Consider the following 21547-nt stretch of genomic DNA (forward strand, 5'->3'; position numbering starts at 1 on the left):
CCTTAACTTCAATCAGAATGATGTACATTATGAGTTTATTGTAAATGAATAAAATACATATTTGATTCATGTTCCTTTGGTATGTTTCTGTGTAATACCCTTAAACTGGACACTTAATGAGACTCGTGTTAGTTTAGAATGATCACAGCCAGTGGGTCGGTCTAGGGAGACCTATCCTGATAAGGCTGACACTGATGTGCCACCAAGTCGGTTGGGGTGGCCTGTCTCAGCCGCTAGGGTGAGACCCAAGGCACATACAGTGTAGGATTAATTGAATCTTTGAACTGGACCAGATTTCCAGTATTGCCCTGGACCTTGGAGATTAATGGGCAAAACTGGAAAGTTACACCCGACCCCTAGACTCGATTATGATACTACACTAGGTGTCGGATTGGGCTGTCTTTGATGTACCAATCAGTGAGATCCTTAGCGGGGGTCAAAACCTAGGTATGTTGGGACAGTCTGAGAATTCATCTGAGTGGGTGATCATAGTGACAGGATCAACCTCTTTGTCGGACAAAGGTAATGATCGGGGATGCACTCTGACTGATGGAAACCAAGACTTCCGGCAGCCGATTTCAATCGTTGAGATTTGTTTTGCAAAATGTATTTTATATGAGATATAAAAGTATATATATATTATGGTTTCCAAAATGTTTGCAAGAAGGTTTTAATTCCCAGGATCCATATAAGCAGAGAGTGCAACACTATCCCTTGCAGCCGAGGGAGAGGTCCTCTCTTGTCGGGCAGTGTTTGATCATTATGGGCTGAGAGGTTAAGCGTAAGACCATAGAGGGTAATACCCGATGGGCTAATCTTGCATCTGCCCACAGTCCCTGGGTGTTACAAGGTGGTTTGGCCTAGGGACCACTTAGGGTAAGTGTTGGGCCCATAGAGCCCATATGATGGGTTTTAGGGGGTGCACTGTCCATAACAGTGTATTCGGCCAGGCCTTGTAACAAAGGCTGGGCTGAACCCATGTGGCTGATGTGTAGATCAATGTTTGGGTCCCACGCCATACAAGGAAGCACAACTGGGCAGCAGTTAGGAAGGCTAAGTGAGCACATAACCTTAATGGGCCTAAAGCCCATTTCGAGCTGGGCTAATTTAAGTAGTTAAATATGGGGCGAATTCTGGGATGGATTAGCAGATAGGATAGGGTCTTAACCCTATCCACTCAGAGAGTCCAGATCTGAATGTGATCCAGATCTGGAAACCTCCTAATGGGATTAGGAGAAGGCTGATCTAATCTGCAGATAAGATAAGGGTTTATCCTTATCACCTAAAAGGGATGTCTGATCCAAATATGATTTGGATCAGCAACTCCTAATAGGATTAGGAGCTGATCCTTTAAGGTTACAAAAGAAGGAAGGGGTGGCAGCCTTTAGACATCACAAGAACATCAAATCACTACAAGTCTTTAGACCTGAAATCACAGAAAAAAGAATTCAGCATACCTGTGAAAATTCTCTCTTGCCGCCTCCTTCCTGTCGCCGCCTCACCTGCCAGTTCGACCTCCTTTTTAGTGGGAGAAATCAAGATTCGATATTGATATTAGTTCCTTGTGAAGGGACTGATAGGAAGTTGTGCTCATGTGCCATCCTGCTACTTCTTGCGAAGGATTAGGTTCTTGGAGAGAACACTACTGATTCTGCTCCACCCTACACTGCGCCATCTTCAGTGGGAGCAGGCTTTGGATCCTTCATTGGGTGTGAACACCTTCGTTGGGAGATATTATTTCTCTGTATCAGGTATAATCCTCTCCTACTGCTTTTGTTCAGATCCGGTTCAGTTTATGGTTCAAGATTGATCCTTGAAAATATGATTTTCTAAAGAGGGAATGCGATTCCCAGTTGAAGGGAGAGAAATTTTTTTTTTTGAAATTCGCCCACCTTATTCTGCAAGATTTGGGCGTCCATACAATGGATCTCTCATCCCTTCATTGTTTTCAGCCTTTGCTTTCTTCTCTAGTTCCGGCAGCTCCTTACCACTTCTTAAAGTGATAGCCTGCACTTGTTCTCATGGATTCACTTCTGTATTGCTCGGTAGAGTACCCGGTATTCTAGCTGAAATCATTTGCGCCAACTGCCCAACCTGATTTTCTAAGTTCTTTATTGAAGCCTCTTGGTTCTAAAATCTGGTTTCAGCACTGGCTATGAACTTGGTCATCATCTCCTCTAGGTTAGATTTCTTTTCTGGCTGATGGAAAGTTTGGGGAAAGGGCTTCGGCCCATGCTGATTTGGCCATGACTGATTCGGGTAGCCCCTCCATCCGGGGTTAAAGACATGGTGGTGCTGATTTCCTTTCTGCCTTAGAAAGTTGCTCACAAAGTCAACTTGTTCTGTGGACTGCCTAAACTGATTGCCAACTTGGCATTCAGTGCTGATGTGGCCTCCCCCACACCAATCACATGTTACGGACTGCACATGCATGGCTGCCATCTGCATCTCATCAATTTTCTTGCTAAGTACACCTATTTGTGCAGATAGAGCTGTGTATGTGTCCACATTGTGAAGGCCATGTTGCGTCCTCACTTGTGTTCTCTCTAAATGCCATTGGTAATTGTTGGTTGCCATCTCCTCTATGAGTGCATGGGCCACTTCAGGGGTCTTATTGTTGATGGAGCCCCCGGCTGCCACATCTAGGATGGTCTTGTTGGCTTCGATTAGACCATTGTAGAAGGTTTGCACTTGCAGCCATATAGGAAGTCCATGGTGAGGGACCTTCCTTAAGAGATCCTTATACTGCTCCCATGACTCATATAAAGATTCTCCATCTTGTTGGAAGAAAGTGGGATGTCATTAATCATTGCTGCTTTGGATGGAGGGAAGTACTTGGAGAGGAATCGGCTAGCCATCTCATCCCAAGTGGCTATAGATCCGGCCGGTAATGAATTCAGCCAAGCCTTGGCCTTGTCTTTCAATGAAAATGGTAATAACCTCAGCCTAACAGCATCATCACTCACCCCATTGTGTTTGAAAGTGTCACAAATCTCCAAGAAATTGGTTATGTGAGAGTTAGGATCTTCATGAGCCATGCCACAAAGTTGAATTATGTTTTGGATCATCTGAATTATGGCTGGTTTGATCTCAAAATTATTAGCAACAATGGCTGGTCTTACAATGCTTGAGGCAGCCCTGGTAAGGGTTGGTTTGGCATAGTCCATCATAGTCCTTGGTTCAGCTATCTCTTCAATTTCAGCTCTAACTTGTCTAGCAGCTCTTAGGCGGATGCGGAAGGTTCTTTCAATCTCCGGGTCGTAAGGGACTTCCTCCGGTTTAGGTCTGCTTGTCATGAACTGTACAAGTCAAAGCAAGAAAAAGACTAATGTACTCAAATAAAAAATGTAAATAATTAAACAATTAGCAGTCCTAATAGCCGCAATTCACAAGGCAAAAACTAAATGCTATTTGACAAGAGAAGTCTCAAGAACAAGAGAAATCAACAAGCTGAAATCTGATAGAAAAGCTTGAAATCAGAGAAGTATCCTAGCAACCTTAAGCAGATTGCACACTATTGAAGCAAGAATAGCAGCCTAAGATAGAGACAACCGGCAAGAAGAAGAAAAAAAATTCTGATTTCAGCAATGAAGATTAATATACACAGATCTGAATATCAGCTTAAGATTTTTCTATGTGCTCAGATCTGATTTTTGAACTCAACAGTGATAGTTAATGTATACAGATCTGAACTACACTACATATATCAGAAAATACAGATCTGAATCCTAATACAAATCAGAAACATATTAGATCTATTAAACTAGAAATGGAATCTATAACAGTAGAGATAAAAATCAGATTACCTAGAAACATTCGGCAAGAAGAAAGAGATTACCTAAAACAGTAGGTTAGTGTGTGCAAATCTGTAATGTATAGAACTAGAACTACCTCTATCAGTTATACTACTGAATTAAAACAACTACAATTTTTTTTTTCAGATTACCTAGAAACATTCGGCAAGAAGAAAGAGATTACCTAAAACAGTAGGTTAGTGTGTGCAAATCTTTAATGTATAGAACTAGAACTACCTATATCAGTTACACTACTGAATTAAAACAACTATAATGCAGCTACACTCTTTTTTTTATAAAATAAGAGTGTTCAGATCTGAATTCTGATTTCAGCAATGAAAGTTAATATATACAGATCTGAACCACACTCTTTTTTTCTATAAAATAAATAGAACTAAAATGCAACTACACTATTAAGACTAAAACAACAATCAAGGATAAAGCAAATCAGCAAAATGAAACAAGACTACTTATATCAGCAATGAAAGCTACCATATACAGATCTGAATCCTAATATACAGAGTTTGAAATCAGATTAATAGTGGCTAATAGTTCATAATATTGTTGCAATAAGTCCCCGGCAACGGTGCCAAAAACATGGTGCATATTTGTTACACTATCAAGTGCACTAGCCGCACAAGTAATAGAGTGATGAATATATTATCATTCCCACGAGGACTTATGTAGCAACTACTAGTAATATATCAGCCTACTCTTATATGATTAGCCAAAATTTAAATCTAATTCAAATTTGAAATTCTAACTATAAAACTATCTCTAAAACATTGGATCAAACACCTTGCAAGCAAATTGAGAAGACAAGCTAACTATGCACAGAATTGACTTATCAATTAGATCTCTAGGCCATTCAATTAGATTATGATTCAGCCATGGTTTGGTTAAACCCCAATACAATGAACAGCCTCTCTCAAGTGCATGTTCATTCTATGTATGAGTGATGATTCTTCTATCTCTAACAAGAGTCTAATCCTCATGAATGCATTAAGATCTAAAATTATAGGGCATCATTTCAGATTCAATGATCACCAACCAAATTGTGCAAGTTATATCTAACATTCCACTCAATTCGATTCTTGATTAGCAGATCTGAAATCTTAGAGTCTTTCTCAAGCACTCTAGGATTTCCAAGGAACAATTCGGCCAAACTGAATTAAAGCTACCTGAATTCTATCTCAAGTAATTCAGATATTACAATTTCATGATCTGAAATTATAGATCTGAGATTACAAAATAGCAATTCGGCTAGCAGTTCTACAATTGAATTTCTAATCAAGAAACATCAAATTTGAATCTAATCTATTCGAATAACCCTAGAGAACTAATTACAAATCTGAAATTACATGAGACATCATTCAATTACAACAAGAAAGATTGAATTAATAGAGAAAACATGAAAGCCCTAGCTGAATTTGATTACCACTTGTGCAGAAATCAAGGAAGAAGACAACCTAGATTGATCTCTTCCAATGGCTTCTTCTCCAAATTCGAAATCAGCTTCTTCTTCTCTTGAATAGTCTTGAATCTTCTCCTTTCTTCTCCTCTCTTGTGCCTATTTTCTCTTCTCCCAAAAAGGAATTCACCCCAAAATGTTTTTCACCCCTTTTCCCTTAGTTCTCTTCTCATTTTATAGCCTTCTCTTTAGCCCCTTTCTCTCCTCTAGAAAGTTCTCTCATCTAGAAAGTTTGGCATCTTTAGCCTCTTGAACCTTCTAGAAGTTGCTGCCCTTAGCTCTCTTGAACTTTCTAGAAGTTGCCGCCCCTAGCCTCTCTTGGCTGCACTTTCGGCTGCTCTTGAGCTGCAATTTGGACTGCTCTTGAGCTGCAATTGGGCCTCCTCCTTGCTGGGCCAAATAAGCTCCCTTGGAAGGCTACGGCTGGGCTCTCTCTTTGGGCTCTCCCAAAGAGTGTTGCATGGACTTTGAGGGTAGAATAGCCCTCATTTGACCTTTCGGCTGGGCCTTGCTCCCATCTGGGCTGTATCACCATCACTTTGGCCTCCTTTAGCATGGTTTTATGCTTGTTTTCCCTAGACTTGTCCCCTTTGACAATTTACTAATATCAAACTCAATTGGGGTAAGAATTCACACAAATTAGCATCAAAACCATGCATAAACACCAGAATTTATATGTAAATTGTGCACACATTACTCTGCGAAGTGGAAAAGAACTTAGAAAAGAAGAAAGAGATGATGAGCATGTGAAAGAGGAAGAAAGCTGAAACCTTGATGCCAAAGAAGGAGATTGTGAGTCATCAATGGAGAAAAAGGGAAGTTCTTCTACTCTTAATTTAAAATCTTACAAACCCCCTCTTCCTTTTCCTAAAGGATTTCTTAAGGCTAAATTGGATAAGCAATTTGCTAAATTTTTATAGGTGTTTCAAAAGTTGAATATTAACATTCCTCTTCTTCATGCTATTTCTTAGATGCCAAGTTATGTCAAATTCCTTAAGGAAATAATTTCAAACAAAAAAAAGTTTGAGGAGTTTGAGATGGTAAAACTTAATGAGGAATGCTCGAAAATCCTACAAAATAAATTACCTCCAAAACACAAGGATCCAGGGAGCTTCTCTATTCCGTGCACCATTGGCGAAATTAATTTTGATAAGGCTTTATGTGGTCTTGGTGCAAGCATTAATTTGATGCTTTTTTCTGTCTTCAGGAAGCTTGGGTTAAAGGAGCCAACACCTACCATTATTTCTCTTCAATTGGCTAACAGAAGTATCAAATATTCAAGGGGAGTAGTGGAAGATGTTTTGGTAAAAGTAGATAAATTTATTTTTCCAGTTGACTTCTTCGTTTTGAACATAGAAGAAGATTATGATATGCCCCTAATTTTAGGGAGACCTTTCCTTGACACAGGAAGAGCTTTAATTAATGTCCAACAAGGAAAACTTAGCCTTATAATTAATGATGATGAAGTTATTTTTAATGTGTTTAAGGCTATGAAACATTCCAATGATGAAAAAGAAGTCTTAATGATAGATTGCATTGATGATTTGGCAGATAGAAAGTTTCATGCATTTAGGTTAGATGATCCCATAGAAAATTGCATTGCTAACTATTTTGATGTGAAGGAACAAATTTTAGATGAGAAGCACAAGGAGGTCGTAGGCTATTTGGGAAAAAAGCAAAGAGGACTCGTGACAAAAAGAGAAAAATTTTTGCCTTTGGATATTTCCTCTTCTTCTTCAAAAGCCAAGTCATCAATCGAGAAGCCTCCTACTCTTGAACTTAAACCTCTTCCTTCGCATTTAAAATATGTTTATTTGGGGAATTCGTCTAACTTACCTATGATTATTTCTTCTTACTTGACAGGTCTTGAACAAGAAAAGTTGATAAAGGTGCTTAGGGAATACAAAAAGGCAATTGGATAGAGTATTGGTGAAATTCAAGGAATAAGTCCATCATTTTGCATGCACAAAATCTTGATGAAAGAAGGATTCAAGCCTATGGTGCAACCCCAAAGGAGGTTAAATCCTAATATGAAAGAGGTAGTAAAGAAAGAGGTGATAAAATGGCTGGATTCAGGTATTATCTTTCCTATCTCTGATTCTTCTTGGGTAAATCCTGTGCAAGTTGTACCTAAAAAAGGAGGGACCACTGTAGTCGAAAATGAAAATAATGAATTAATCCCTACAAGGACAGTAACAGGTTGGAGGGTATGTATCGACTATAGAAAATTGAATGATACTACTACAATAGATCATTTCCTCCTTCCTTTTATTGATCAAACAATTGAAAAACTTGTTGGTCAGGAATTTTATTGTTTTCTTTATGGTTATTCTAGTTATCACCAAATTCCCATTGCTCCTGAAGACCAAGAGAAAACTACCTTTACATGCCCTTATGGAACATTTGCATTTAGGAGAATGCCTTTTGGTTTGTGCAATGCCCCTACTACTTTTCAAAGATGCATGATGTCTATTTTCGGATTTCATTGATGATTTTATGGAGATATTTATGGATGATTTCAATGTTTTTGGATCTTCATTCGATGCATGCTTGCATAATTTGTCTTTGGTGCTTAAAAGATGTGAGGAATCTAACCTTATTCTTAATTGAGAAAAATGTAATTTTATGGTTAGGGAAGGAATTGTTTTAGGCCACAAAGTATCTTCTAAAGGTATTGAAGTGGATAGAGCTATAATTGAATAAATTGAAAAACTTCCTCCTTCAAAATCATTGAAAGAAGTTAGAGGTTTCTTGGGACATGCAGACTTTTATAGGAGGTTCATTAAGAACTTTTCTAAAATTGCTAGACCTTTAACTAATCTTTTAGTGAAGGGCGCACTTTTTGTGATTGATAGTGCTTATTTACATGCATTTAATTGTTTAAAAGAGAAATTGATCCAAGCCCCCATAGTTTCGGCCCCCATGTAGAATTTGCCTTTTGAGATCATGTGTGATGCAAGTGATGATACTTTAAGTGTCGTTTTAGGAAAAAGAATAGAAAAGAAATTTCATAACATTTAGACCTTATTTGATGCACAGAAATTATACAACAACTGAAAAGGAACTATTTGTTGTAATATTTTCTATTGAAAAATTTAGACCTTATTTGATATTGTCTAAACTGATTATTTATACTGACCATTATGCATTGAAATATCTACTTGCTAAAAAAGATGCAAAACGTAGGTTGTTAAGATGGATTTTATTGTTGCAAGAATTTGACCTAGAAATCAAAGACAACAAAGGCATCGAAAACATGGTAGCTGATCACTTGTCTAGATTGGACGGGGAGTATGTAGAGAGCATGGATGAACACCCTTTGCATGATGAATTTTCTTATGAGAAATTATGCTTTGTGCATGATGATGAACCGTGGTATGCTGATTTTGCTAATTTTCTTGTAGGTGACGAGTTGCCCCTTGGCATTTCTTTTCATCAAAAGAAAAAATTTTTATCTGATTTGAGGCACTATCTTTGGGAGGAACCATATCTATACAAGATTTGTGCAGATGGCATGGTGAGAAGATGCATACCAAAGAAAGAGGTGCGGAGTATACTTAGTTTCTGTCATGACAAAGAAGTAGGGGGACACCATGGACCATCCAAGATGGCGGCAAAGGATTTACAAAGTGGATTTTGTTGGCCTACCTTATTCAAGGATGCTTATGCCTATGTAAGTTCTTGTGATCGATGCCAACGAACAGGTAATATATCAAGGAAAAATGAGATGCCCCTAAACAATATTCTTATTTGTGATATTTTTTATGTTTGGGGCATTGATTTCATGGGTCTTATTCCAAAATCTTTCAATAATGAGTATATACTTGTTGTTATTGATTATTTGAGCAAATGGGTGGAAGCAATTGCATGTCCCACTAATGATGCTAAGGTTGTAATCAAATTCTTGAAAAAAATTATTTTTACTAGATTTGGTACACCGAGGGCTATCATTAGTGATGAAGGTAAACACTTTTACAATAAACAGTTTGATAATTTATTAATTAAATATGGTGTTACCCATAAGATTGCTACCCCTTATCATCCTCAAACTAGTGGACAAGTAGAAATTTTAAATAGGGAATTAAAAGGTATTTTGGAAAAGACTGTGAGCTTATCTAGGAAAGATTGGTCAATGAAATTAGATTATGCGCTTTAGGCTTATAGGAAAACTTTCAAAACACTTATTGGGATGTCTCCTTATAGGTAGGTGTTTGGTAAGACTTGTCACCTTCTTGTTGATTTAGAGCATAAAGCATATTGGGCTATGAAACTGTTTAACTTTGATTTGCAAGTTGCGGGTGAACAAAGAAATATACAATTGAATGAACTTGAAGAATGGCGGCACCAAGCTTATGAGAATTCTAGAATTTATAAAAGAAGAACCAAGGCATGGCATGATGCACACATTAAAATGAAAGAGTTCACAGTTGGAGACAAGGTTCTTTATAATTCTAGATTAAAGCTTTTTCCTAGCAAACTAAGGTCAAGATGGAGTGATCCGTACATAGTGACTATAGTTTTTCCTCATGGTGCAATTGAAGTATTTGATGAAACTAAGGGGACTTTCAAAGTTAATGGGCAAAGATTGAAGCCTTACATTAATGGTGGACATAACTTTTTCTTCAAATCCACCATTCACTTGAAGGATCCATGAAAATGGAAATAGAGTCAAGCTAACGACTATAACTTAGAACTATATTTTTTCATTTATGCACTTTAGGATTTCTAGTTGTTCCATATTTCCTTATTTCCTTTTAAGTTTTGTTTTAATTTATGCTTTCTTTTGCTACCGCCGTTTTTCTTTTCTTTCGATTGATGAAAGGTAGGTTACAATTTTGGAGTCTAGGGATAGGAAATTTCAACATGTGCAACCGAAACCAAGACTAACTCAAAAGGATGTCTCTTTCCCTTCTTTGTGAAAGGGATGGTAGAATCCATCGTATGGACGCCAAAATAGTTGCGGAATAGGTGGGCAAATTTCAAAATTTTTTTACCTGCCTCTCAATTGGGAATCGCATTCCCTAATTTTAGAATCAAGATTCAAGGATCCTACTTGAACCAGAACCGAACCAGATCTGAACCAAAAGTGAAGGGAGCAATTATACTTGATCCAGAGAAAAAAATTCTCCCAAATTTGGTGTTCACGCCCAAAGAAGGAACCAAGATCTGCTCCTGCTGAAGATAACACAGCAACTATGAAACAGAACTAGCAGGGTGCGCTCTACACACTGAATCCTTCACAAGAATCCTTTGGATGACAATGAGCATCAAACCGAATCAGCCTTTCAACAAAGACTGATATCAAGAACTTTTCTTGATCTTTCTATAACATAGAAAATGAACTGTGACAAATGGATGGCGGCTGCAACAGGAGGAAACTAGAGAAAAAAATGGCGAACTGCTTTTCTTTTCTCTAGGGTTTCTGAGATCCTATCTCACAAAACTGCAGAGTGTGTGTACTGTCTCCCCAGGGTTCGAATTCTTGTAATTCGAATAGGGTTTCCTCCAGTTGCTTAATGATTAAGAAAGGATTTCCTGATCATATCAGGAGTTGCCCCTTATTCAAATTTGTGTTTGGATTAAGACTCTTCTTAATCCTATCTGCAGATTAGATAAGCTTTTGGGCTCATCCTAATCTCAGATCCGCCCCTTAATAATGACTGATCAAATCAGCCCAGTTCGAAATGGGCTTTAGGCCCAATAAGGTTATGTACTGAAAAGTCTTCCAAACTGCTGCCCAGTTGGGCTTCTTTGTATGGCGTGGGACCCAAACATTGATCTACACACCAGCCACATGGGTTCGGCCCAGCCTCTGTTACAAGGCCTGGCCGAATTCACTGGAGAGCCCAGTAAACCCTCTGTGGGCAGGTGCAAGATTAGCCCATCAGGTGTTATCCCAAATGGCCTTACACTTAACCTCTCAGCCCATAATGATCAAGCACTGCCCGACAAGAGAGGACCTCTCCCTCGGCTGTAAGGAATAGTGTTGCACTCTCTACTTACATGGATCCCAGGAATTAAAACCATTTGCAAAAACTTTGAAACCATACTTAAATATGTATCATATATATAAATTTTGCAAAACAAAATTCCAACGATTGAAATCAACTGCCGGCAGTTTGGTTTCCATCAGAGAGAGTGCATCCCCGATCATTACCTTTGTCCGACAAAGGGGCTGATCTCGTCACTATGATCACCCACTCAAATGAATTCTCAGACTGTCCCAACATACCCAGGTTTTGACCCCCGCCAAGGATCTCACTGATTGGCATATCAAAGACAGATCAATCCGACACCTAGTGCAGTACCATAATTGGGTATAGGGGTCAGGTGTAACTTTCCAGTTTTTCCCATCAATCTCCAAGGTCCAAGGCAATACTGGAAATCTGGTCCAGTTCAAGGGTTCAATTAATCCTACACTGCATGTGCCTTGGGTCTCACCCTGGCGGTTGAGACAAGCCACGCCAACAGTTGGCAGCACACCAGTGTCAACCTTGGCAGGATAAATCTCTCCAGACTTATCCAATGGCTGTGAACGTTTAAAACCAACACAAGTCTCATTAAGTGTCTAGTTTTAGGGTCTTACACAGAAGTATACCACACAACATGAGTCAAACATGTACTTCATTTATTTACATTAAATATCAAAAGTACATCAAAACTGATTGAAGCTAAGGTTATACAAAAACTGTCCAACAGCTCCCACTTGCACTTAGGTCCAATCTGGTACAAGCCAGAGTCCCATACTTTCCACGTGTTTCTCAAACACCTTCTGTGTGAGTGGCTTAGTTAATGGGTCTGCCACATTATCCGCTGATGCTACCTTTTGAGTTAGGACGTCCCCTCTACCAACGATCTCCCACAGTACATGGTACTTTCTCTCGATGTGCTTTGACTTCGAGTGGGCCGGAGGCTCTTTAGCCTAAGCGATGGCTCCATTGTTGTCACACAACAATGGGATGGGAGATGTGCTGGACGGAACCACTCCTAATTCGTGAACAAACTTCTTCATCCACACAACTTCCTTGGCAGCTTCACTTGCGGCAATGTTCTCAGCTTCGGTTGTGGAGTCTGCCGTGGACCCCTGTTTGCTACTTTTCCAGCAAACAGCACACGATCCTATCGTGAAAACATACCCAGATGTAGACTTTCTATCATCTGGACCTGATTGGAAATCGGCATCAGTATACCCCAGAATTTGCAGTGAACTACCATCGAATACCAGACAAAACTCTTTTGTCCTTCGAAGGTATTTAAGTATGTTCTTCATAGCTGTCCAATGCTCCTGCCCTGGGTTGGCCTGGAACCTTCTTACAACACTCACCACCTGAGCAATGTCAAGGTGAGTGCACAGCATGGCATACATGATGCTCCCTACTGCTGAGGCATAGGGAACGTCTTTCATGCCCTCAATCTCCTCATAAATCTTGGGAGACATCTTCTTGGAGAGAGTGACTCCGTGCCTAAAAGGAACGTTTCCTTTCTTGGAGTTCTCCATGGTGTACCTTTTGACAATTTTGTCAATATAAGCAGCCTGGGATAATCCAATTATCCGCTTCAATCTATCTCTATAGAGTCGAAGACCCAGTATATAGGAAGCATCTCCAAGATATTTCATGGAGAACTGCTGCGAAAGCCATACCTTGACCGAAGTCAACATTCCTACATCATTCCCAATGAGTAGGATATCGTCCACATATAACACCAAAAAGGTAACATTATCCCTACTAGACTTCCTGTAAACATAGGGCTCATCTGGATTCTGCTCAAAGTCAAACGATTTGACGGCAGAGTCAAAACGGATGTTCCAACTTCTAGAAGCCTGCTTAAGTCCATATATGGATCTATTAATTTTACATACCATGTGTTCCTGACCAGCAGCAATGAAGCCTTGTGGTTGCTGCATGTAGATATCTTCACTAAGATCTCCATTCAGGAACGCGGTTTTGACATCCATCTGCCAAATCTCGTAGTCATGGTATGCTGCTATAGCTAGTAGGATCCTAATGGATTTAAGCATGGCCACGAGCGAAAAGGTTTCCTCATAGTCGATATCTTCTTTCTGAGTATACCCTTTTGCCACCAAACAAGCTTTTTAGGTCTCAATCCTGCCATCGGGGCCCTTCTTCCTCTTATAAATCCATTTGCAACCAAGTGCTTTTACCCCAGAGGGCGGATCTACTAGAGCCCAGACTCCATTGGCCTCCATCGAGTCCAACTCATCTCTCATGGCCTCCACCCACTTCTGGGAATCTATGTCCAACATAGCTTCCGCGTAAGTCACGGGATCCTCCTCACTAGTCAAGGCTTCCACCAGGTAACTATCCTGGTCATAACCATAACGAACTGGTGGCCTGGATACCCGGGTGGATCTTCTAGGTTGGTCACTACTTGGAACCTGCGGGACATCTCCCACTGATCCTGAGCTCTCCTCATCAAGAACTATTTCCTGACGATGAGTGTCCAAGATATAATCCGTCTCTAAGAACATGGCATTTCGACTGCAGAACACATTCTGTTCACTTGGGTCATAGAAAAGATAACCCACTGAATCCTTTGGGTAGCCTACAAACAGGAAACGGCTGGTCTTGGATTCCAACTTGTCTGCCCTCATTCTTTTAACGTGCATAGGACAACCCCAAATCTTCAAGTGTCTGACACTTGGTTTCTTTCTGGTCCATAGTTCGTATGGAGTTTTCATAACCGATTTGGTTGGAACCTTATTCAGCACGTAAATTACGGTCTCCAACGCATATCCCCAAAAGGATGTGGGCAATTTTGAGCGTGTGAGAAGTGAATGGACCATGTCAACCTATTCCTCCTCTCCGAAACACCGTTAAGCTGGGGTGTTGCAGGAGGAGCCAACTGTGAGATAATCCCTTTGGCCTTCAAGTAGTCCCTGAATTCATCAAAGAGATACTCGCCACCTCGATCCGATCGAAGGGCCTTAACTTCTCTCCCTAACTGTTTCTCGACCTCTTGTCTGAACTCTTTGAACTTTTCAAAGGATTCAGATTTATGTCTCATTAGGTACACGTAACCATATCGTGAAAAATCATCGGTAAAGGTGATGAAATACACGTGTTGATTGCGTGTCCTAACACTCAGGGGACCACATACATCACTATGTATAAGGTCAAGTGTGCCTGTACATCTTTCAGGCTTACCGTTAAATGGCCGCTTTGTCATCTTGCCTCTAAGGCAAGGCTCACAAGTGGGAAGGTCTTATACGATTAGAAAACCCAAAGGACCATCCTTTACCAATCTTGTGATTCGGTCAATACCGATGTGGCCAAGTCGGTAATGCCACAGGCACGTGGGACTTACCATGTCACGAGTCCTTTTCTTGGGGATTTCAACCGACATAGTTTCGGTTAGATTAGTTTCTAGATAAGAATGTAGAACATAGAGACCGTTCTCCAATTCCCCACATGCGATGAACTTGTTGTTCCTTTTGATAGTAATCATATTACTAAAAGAGACAGTATATCCATCCACACACAGTTTAAAAACAAAAATCAAATTTCTTCTTAGATTTTGTACAAAAAGACAATCTTTCAATACAAGAATCCCTTCTCTAAAATTTAATTCTATGGTTCCTATCGCCGTAGCTACAACACTTGCAGAAGTCCCCAAGTATAGTGTCACTTCTCCTTCACTCGGCCTTCTGCTTACTTTGAACCCCTACAAGGAGTTACACGCATGAGTTGAAGCCCCAGAGTCAACACACCAGGACACAGAAGTTACTAACAAATTAATTTCCATGACACAAGTTTCGAAAGTACCTTTCTTAGATTCCAGGTAGGCGGGACAGTTCCTCTTCCAGTGGCTGGCCTGCTTGCAGAAGTGACAGGCATCGGATGCCTTGTCTTTCTTTTGTTTCTTAGATTTGGTGGTTTTCTTCTGAGACTTTCTCTTTGCCTTCCTCTTCTTGCCAGATTTGCCAGCTTCAACAAGCATGGCTATTGGCTCATCCTTCCTTATTAATTCCTCAGCTCTTTGCAACATATTGCTGAGCTCTTGGACGCTAACATTCAGCTTGTTCATATTATAATTCATAATGAACGGGTTGAAGGACGGAGGCAGAGAGTTGAGAATAGCATCGATCTGTGTGACCAGATCTAGCCTGGAACCAAGGGCCTCCAGCTCGTTTATGTAGCCCATAATCCGAAGACAATGGTCATGCACTTGCTGCCCCTTAGTCATCTGCGTGCGCGGTCATGAACTGTTTCAAGACCTTTTGTCGAGTAGAACGATTATGCTCTTCGTATATAGTCTTCAGACTATCCAATATGTCTTTGGCGAGTTTGATCTGATCAAATTGCCTCTGTATCGGATTGTCCAAGGAGGCTATGATATAGCAATGGGCTAGGAAGTTTTTATCCTCCCATTCTTGTAATTCTCTCCTTCGGGCCTCAGAAGCCCCGTCACCCGGACGATCCGGAGCAGGATTTTTAGCCACCTTATCCAGTTTTTTTGAAGCTAGTACCAGCATAAGGTTTTTGTACCAGTCGGCATAATTGGGTCCCTTAAGCTTGTTGTCGTCAAGCAACTTAGCAAATTGTTCGTTTTCCATTTTCTGGTAAAACAGCAAAACATTAGTCCACAACCTTTAGTTTGATTCATGTTACCTACATAGATATGGCTTTTAATCTATGTTCCATTTCCATTTGTTCATGTTTGAGATTTCCTCCTATCTCAGTGATGGAGACGGCGAGATGTCTCTAGAAATGTGGGAAATCACATAGGGTGCATGGAGCCAACTGTTTTAGCTGCATAACCCCACCACCTTTCTGCGACGGATCACATCCACTCATCGTATGAGTTTCCCTTTTTGGCCTCTATCAGACAAGGTTCAGAGCCGTTTTCAGGTAAACCTTTTTGTCCAGTGAGTGCTCACCCATCATATTCAGGTTACGCCAAGGTACTGTGAAAGAGTTCCCATTTTTTTGTGAAGCCCCTCCCACATCGGTCTATGACGCCCCTATCATCTTATGAAACACTCTGATAGACCCAACAGCAAATGGATAACCCAATTTTATGGTGCATTTCCTCATTACTGAAGGACCCATCATCGTGCTAATGATGGAAGGCCTTTAGAGAGTCCATAATATGGATCTCCCTATCACATGCACTCATATTACTAGAGGGAACAAAATTATGCCCTAGTTCTAATTTAGGTCAAACCAAAGTGGCTCCCACTGACTTTCATAAAGTCAGATTTCTGGTGGGCCTAAATCGGCTAGGGTTTCCGCACGCTTCCCTTTTTAGGGTTGTGGGGCCCACCAAGCAAGGAGGGGAAATCCAATGACCTTATAGGACACCATGGCAATGATATGCATTCAGCCATGTTGTGCGCAAGAGCCACTAACGAGTCATCATGGGCCAAGTGCTTATGGCCCAAGGTCGCAGCACATCAAACATCCAAAAGGCCTGACACTTAACCTCTCAACCCATAATGATCAAACACTGCCCGACAAGAGAGGACCTCTCCCTCGGCTGCAAGGAACAGTGCTGCACTCTCTATTTACATGGATCCCGGGAATTAAAACCATTTGCAAACATTTTGAAACCATACTTAAATATATATCATATATATAAATTTTGCAAAACAAAATTCCAACGATTGAAATCAACTGCCGGCAGTTTGGTTTCCATCAGAGAGAGTGCATCCCCGATCATTAGCTTTGTCCGACAAAGGGGCTGATCCCATCACTATGATCACCCACTCAGATGAATTCTCAAACTGTCCCAACATACCCAGGTTTTGACCCCCGCCAAGGATCTCACTAATTGGCATATCAAAGATAGCCCAATCCGACACCTAGTGCAGTACCATAATCAGGTCTAGGGGTCAGGTGTAACTTTCCAATTTTGCCCATCAATCTCCAAGGTCCAAGGCAATACTGGAAATCTGGTCCAGTTCAAGGGTTTAATTAATCTTACACTGCATGTGCCTTGGGTCTCACCCTGGCGGCTGAGACAAGCCACCCCAACAATTGGCAGCACACCAATGTCAGCCTTGGCAGGATAAATCTCCCCAGACTTATCCAATGGCTGTGAACATTTAAAACCAACACAAGTCTCATTAAGTGTCCAATTTTAGGGTCTTACACAGAAGTATACCACACAACATGAATCAAACATGTACTTCATTTATTTACATTAAATATCAAAAGTACATCAAAACTGATTGAAGCTAAGGGCATACAAAAACTGTCCAACACTTTGTGCTCGTTAATTTTCTTAACATTGAGGACAATGTTAAATTTAAGTTTGGGGGGGAGGAGATTGCAATTTTTTTAAAAATTTTTTTGAACCCGAGAGCATGGTATGATTGCACCAATTTTTTTCTGAAATATGCTTTAGCTTAAGTTTGTGATTGCTGAATTTTTTTGATGACTAAAAGCCTATGATAAATTCTTGATTGAAGTCGAATATGACTTAGAAAAGGAAGATAAATGCTAATCTTGTGGATTGATTGATTCTTATGTTAACTCTATTGTATCATGCAAGTTGAAATTCTTGAGCACATTATGCCATGATCTTGTGAATTGTGTACAACTTGGTGAATGATTCTATGAGTTATATGGAACATTATGATCATTATGTGATATTCGAGAACTTGTTTGATTAGCCTTTGAGGCGAAATACTAAACAACATATTACTTTAGAGATGATTCAGGTCATCTTTGGATCGTTTGAGCCTTTTAAAGCCAACCTTGATATATTTCAATCCTTAGTTACCCTTTTGAGCATTTTCAAAAGAATAGCATATGCAAAGCATATGACTAGCCACCATTCGAATTTTTTTTAACACTCATTGTACTTAACCTGTCAAACCCAAAAAACCATGATCTACCCTTCAAGAGAGCTTAATTTTGCACAATGATGTTGATGAATGAAAGAAGGGAAGATGAAAAAAAAAAGTGTTGAGAAAGAAGGAAAAGAGGCTTCAAAAATATATCATGAGCCTAAAATTATGTGCTGAAAAGTTTATTCACTATCCAAGAAGATCAAAAGAAATAAGTTTAGGAATTGTGATACATGTGGAAAGAAAAATAAAGAATATAGGGATATCTGGAGAGTACATTTATATGTGCATATCCTTCTATGCTCTCTTGCTTTGTAATTCCTTATCCTTTCTTTGTTAGCCCCTACCTAGGCCTCACATTACAACCTTAATAAAGACCTATTGATCTAAAGCTTTACGATTGTCTACATTAGTGGAGAATGACTATGAAGAACAAGCCTATGAAATATCCAAAAATTTCAAAGATCTATCGGTTTGCATAATTTGAGCTAAGAACCATGCATGACACTCAAAAATTGGAAAAACACACACACACACACACTTCAATTTTCATGATGAGATTTTGTTAGCATAAGATTCATGATAATTCTTGGATGGTATTTTGAATGCTTTCTAAGTTATATACCTTATACAATCTTTGAGGCATATATTTTGGAAAATCAAGATAAGTAAAGCATGGTCAATTTATGAGCTTAAGTATGATTTTATTCATATTTTGATCGAGGACAATCAAAAGCTAAGTTTGGGGGTATTTGATAAGCCTATATTTGTACATATTTTCATACCTCTAACTTGATGATTTTAGTAATAATGTTTTTGGAATTAGCATGGTATTGCACTACTTATGATGAAATTGTCTTGCAAGGTAATTTGGAGCTTAATTGTGAAAGTTTAAGGAGGAGTTTGATTTAATTGATCAAGATAATCATAGAGTAAGGACCATGTAGCAATGGTGCTCCATGATGTAGCATGAAGGAGAGAATCCATTGAAATCGGATTTGATATGTATGCACAAAAATCGGGAAATTTCCTATTTTGATATAGTTCCCTTATTTTGGGCATAACGTTCTGCCTATAATTCGGATTGAGGTGATTCAAATGGATAGTTAAAGCTAAGAGATAGAGCTACAAATATTTTGGGTCTTGCAGTTGGCAGTGCAGAAGAGATAGGAATTCAACTAAAATAAAGACTAAGAGACCTAATTTGTGTTGAATTAGGAATCTGCATTGAGAAGCAATTGAGGAGAGACTGCACTATAAAAAAGACCATAGACTCAAGGCAAAGGGACACATCCTTAGAGAGAATTTGGCAAAGAAGAAAAGATGAAGCAGTCTCAACATGCTAGAGAAGAAGAGAGGAAGCAGTTTTAGCATGCTAGAGAAGGAGAGGAAGAATCTGAATCCAAGAGGGAGGAAGACTTAGTTTCTGCACTTGTCTTCGACCTCCAAAGGCTAAAGTTTTATTGTTATTCTATTCATTCTTTGATGTGTTTTTGCTGTGTTTCTCCTTTAATTTTCTTGAGTATGTTGAATTTAATGATGTCTAGATAAATTTTCGTAGCTAGGGTTTAGATGGATTTTGATCTTAAGATTATATAGTTATTTGTTTAATTCAATTCAAGACCTTTATTATTTGCATGAGCAATTTTTATTACTATGCTTAATGCTTTAAAATAATTGGCTAATCTTTTAATGATTTGATGATTCATGCATGACTAACCAAAGGATTGTTATGAATTAGATCCTTAGGCAATAAAAATCGCATGATAGACTATGATATCGAAAGATGATTAGCTCATGTGTGAGAATCAAGGAAGCTTAGTGAGTCAAATCCCCTTCTACAATTAGAGGTTTCCAAAGAACTTAATGCTTACTTTTCCTTTTGACAACCACTTAGAAATTTGATGGTAGAATTGGATTAATAAAGGATTAATATAACTTGAGAAAGCTTATTAATTAATTTAGGGAAATCCACTATCACATGCAAATAACTTTAATATACCTTAGGGTAATTTCAGTCTTGAGTTGGATTAAATAGGTAATTATATAACCTTGATTTAATGAAATCTAAACTCTAGTTGCATTCATCCATTAATTCAGTTTTTATTAAGTTCTTGGATTTGCATTAATTCTTTTAGTTTTTATTCATTCAATTGATTCACGAGTTCAACTTAGGTTAGTTTAAAATTGATTTGGTACTATGATCTAGTCTTTGTGGGATCGACACTTTTCTCATCATTATACGCACATTTAACTAAGGTACATTTTCTTGAATTAACTATGCATAAATTACACAACATTTCTCTGTCTCCATACCTGATTAATTTTCTTTGGTAACCGCAGTGGATCAGCTCCTTTATCTCATCCTTTAGGTTGCGGCAACTTTTTGTGGCATGCCTGATATCCCTGTGAAAGTGACAATACCGGTTCAAGTTATGATTTGTGGGATCTCCTCTCAGCCTGGATGGCCATTTAACATAGCCGGTGTCCTTGATCGACATTATAATTTCACCCCGTCTTGCATTCAGGGCAGTGTAGCTTGTTCTCTGGACTAGAGGGGTTCTAGATCGCCGACCTGATCCAAAACACCGATGTGGTGACCGACTCTTTCTTGGTGACTTGCTTCGCTTGCTACATGGTGACCTGCTTCTCTTCGGTGATTTGCTCTTTCACCGTTGTTGCTTGCTGCTACTTGCTTCTTCTTCAATTCTCTTCCTTTTCCTGGCCTGGTGCAGCTCTAATCGGGACTCGAGCGCCTCTTCTACCTTGATAAACTTATCAGCTTCCTCGAGGCACGCCTCCAAAGTACTAGGTGGGTTCAACTCAAGGTGCCAACGAAAATCAGGGTGAAATACTCCTCTTCAAGCCACAGTGAGTTGCACGACTGGGTCAAGGTTTGGTACTTGTAGTCTTTCAAAATTAAATATTTTTATGTAGTCTCGTAAGGACTCGTTCTCCCTCTAGACCATGTTTAGAAGGCTTGTCATGAACTTCAGGCACTTTTTACTTATGGCAAAGTGTGTCGTAAAGAGATTGACAAACTGCTTCCAACTCTTGATCAAGCCTAGGGGTAGACCTCGATACTACAATCTTGCATTTTGTCTGAAGGTTGTTGAGAAGACCATGTGGAGACAAGCTTCATCTACTTCTGCGAGCAGCATCAAGGACTAGAAACTATCAACGTGATCATTGGGGTCTGGATTCCCATCGTAAGTCTCCAGTACGGGTGTCTTGAAGTTCTTCAGTCGTGGGGCTGAGAGGATTTTAGGTGCTAGAGAGGAAGGCCAACTCAATGGAGTGGAGGTCGGTTGTGCTGCTACCGAGCTCACTTCTTCCCTTCTTTTATCAACTTCGGCCATTGGGGTGGCACTGCCCTTACTTGAGGTGCGGTGTGCACATTGGTGGCATCGTTTCTTCGTCACCTTGTTAGTGTTGTTCACCTTGGTGTTGGCCAAAGTCTCGACCTTA

At 39.6% G+C, this 21547-nt stretch overlaps 1 protein-coding gene across 1 annotated transcript; it reads left to right on the top strand.

Moving 5' to 3' along the window:
* The first annotated feature begins 6302 nt into the window (after positions 1 to 6302).
* LOC148872201 (uncharacterized) lies at positions 6303 to 7187 on the top strand. Its single transcript, XM_088970101.1, has one exon. The coding sequence runs from the start codon at positions 6303 to 6305 to the stop codon at positions 7185 to 7187; it is 885 nt and encodes a 294-aa protein (XP_088826227.1).
* Positions 7188 to 21547: the final 14360 nt, after the last annotated feature.

The sequence above is a fragment of the Nelumbo lutea genome, chromosome 2 (assembly GCF_056320005.1).
Source record: "Nelumbo lutea isolate HS-2025 chromosome 2, American lotus-T2T, whole genome shotgun sequence".
Classification (NCBI taxonomy): domain Eukaryota; kingdom Viridiplantae; phylum Streptophyta; class Magnoliopsida; order Proteales; family Nelumbonaceae; genus Nelumbo; species Nelumbo lutea.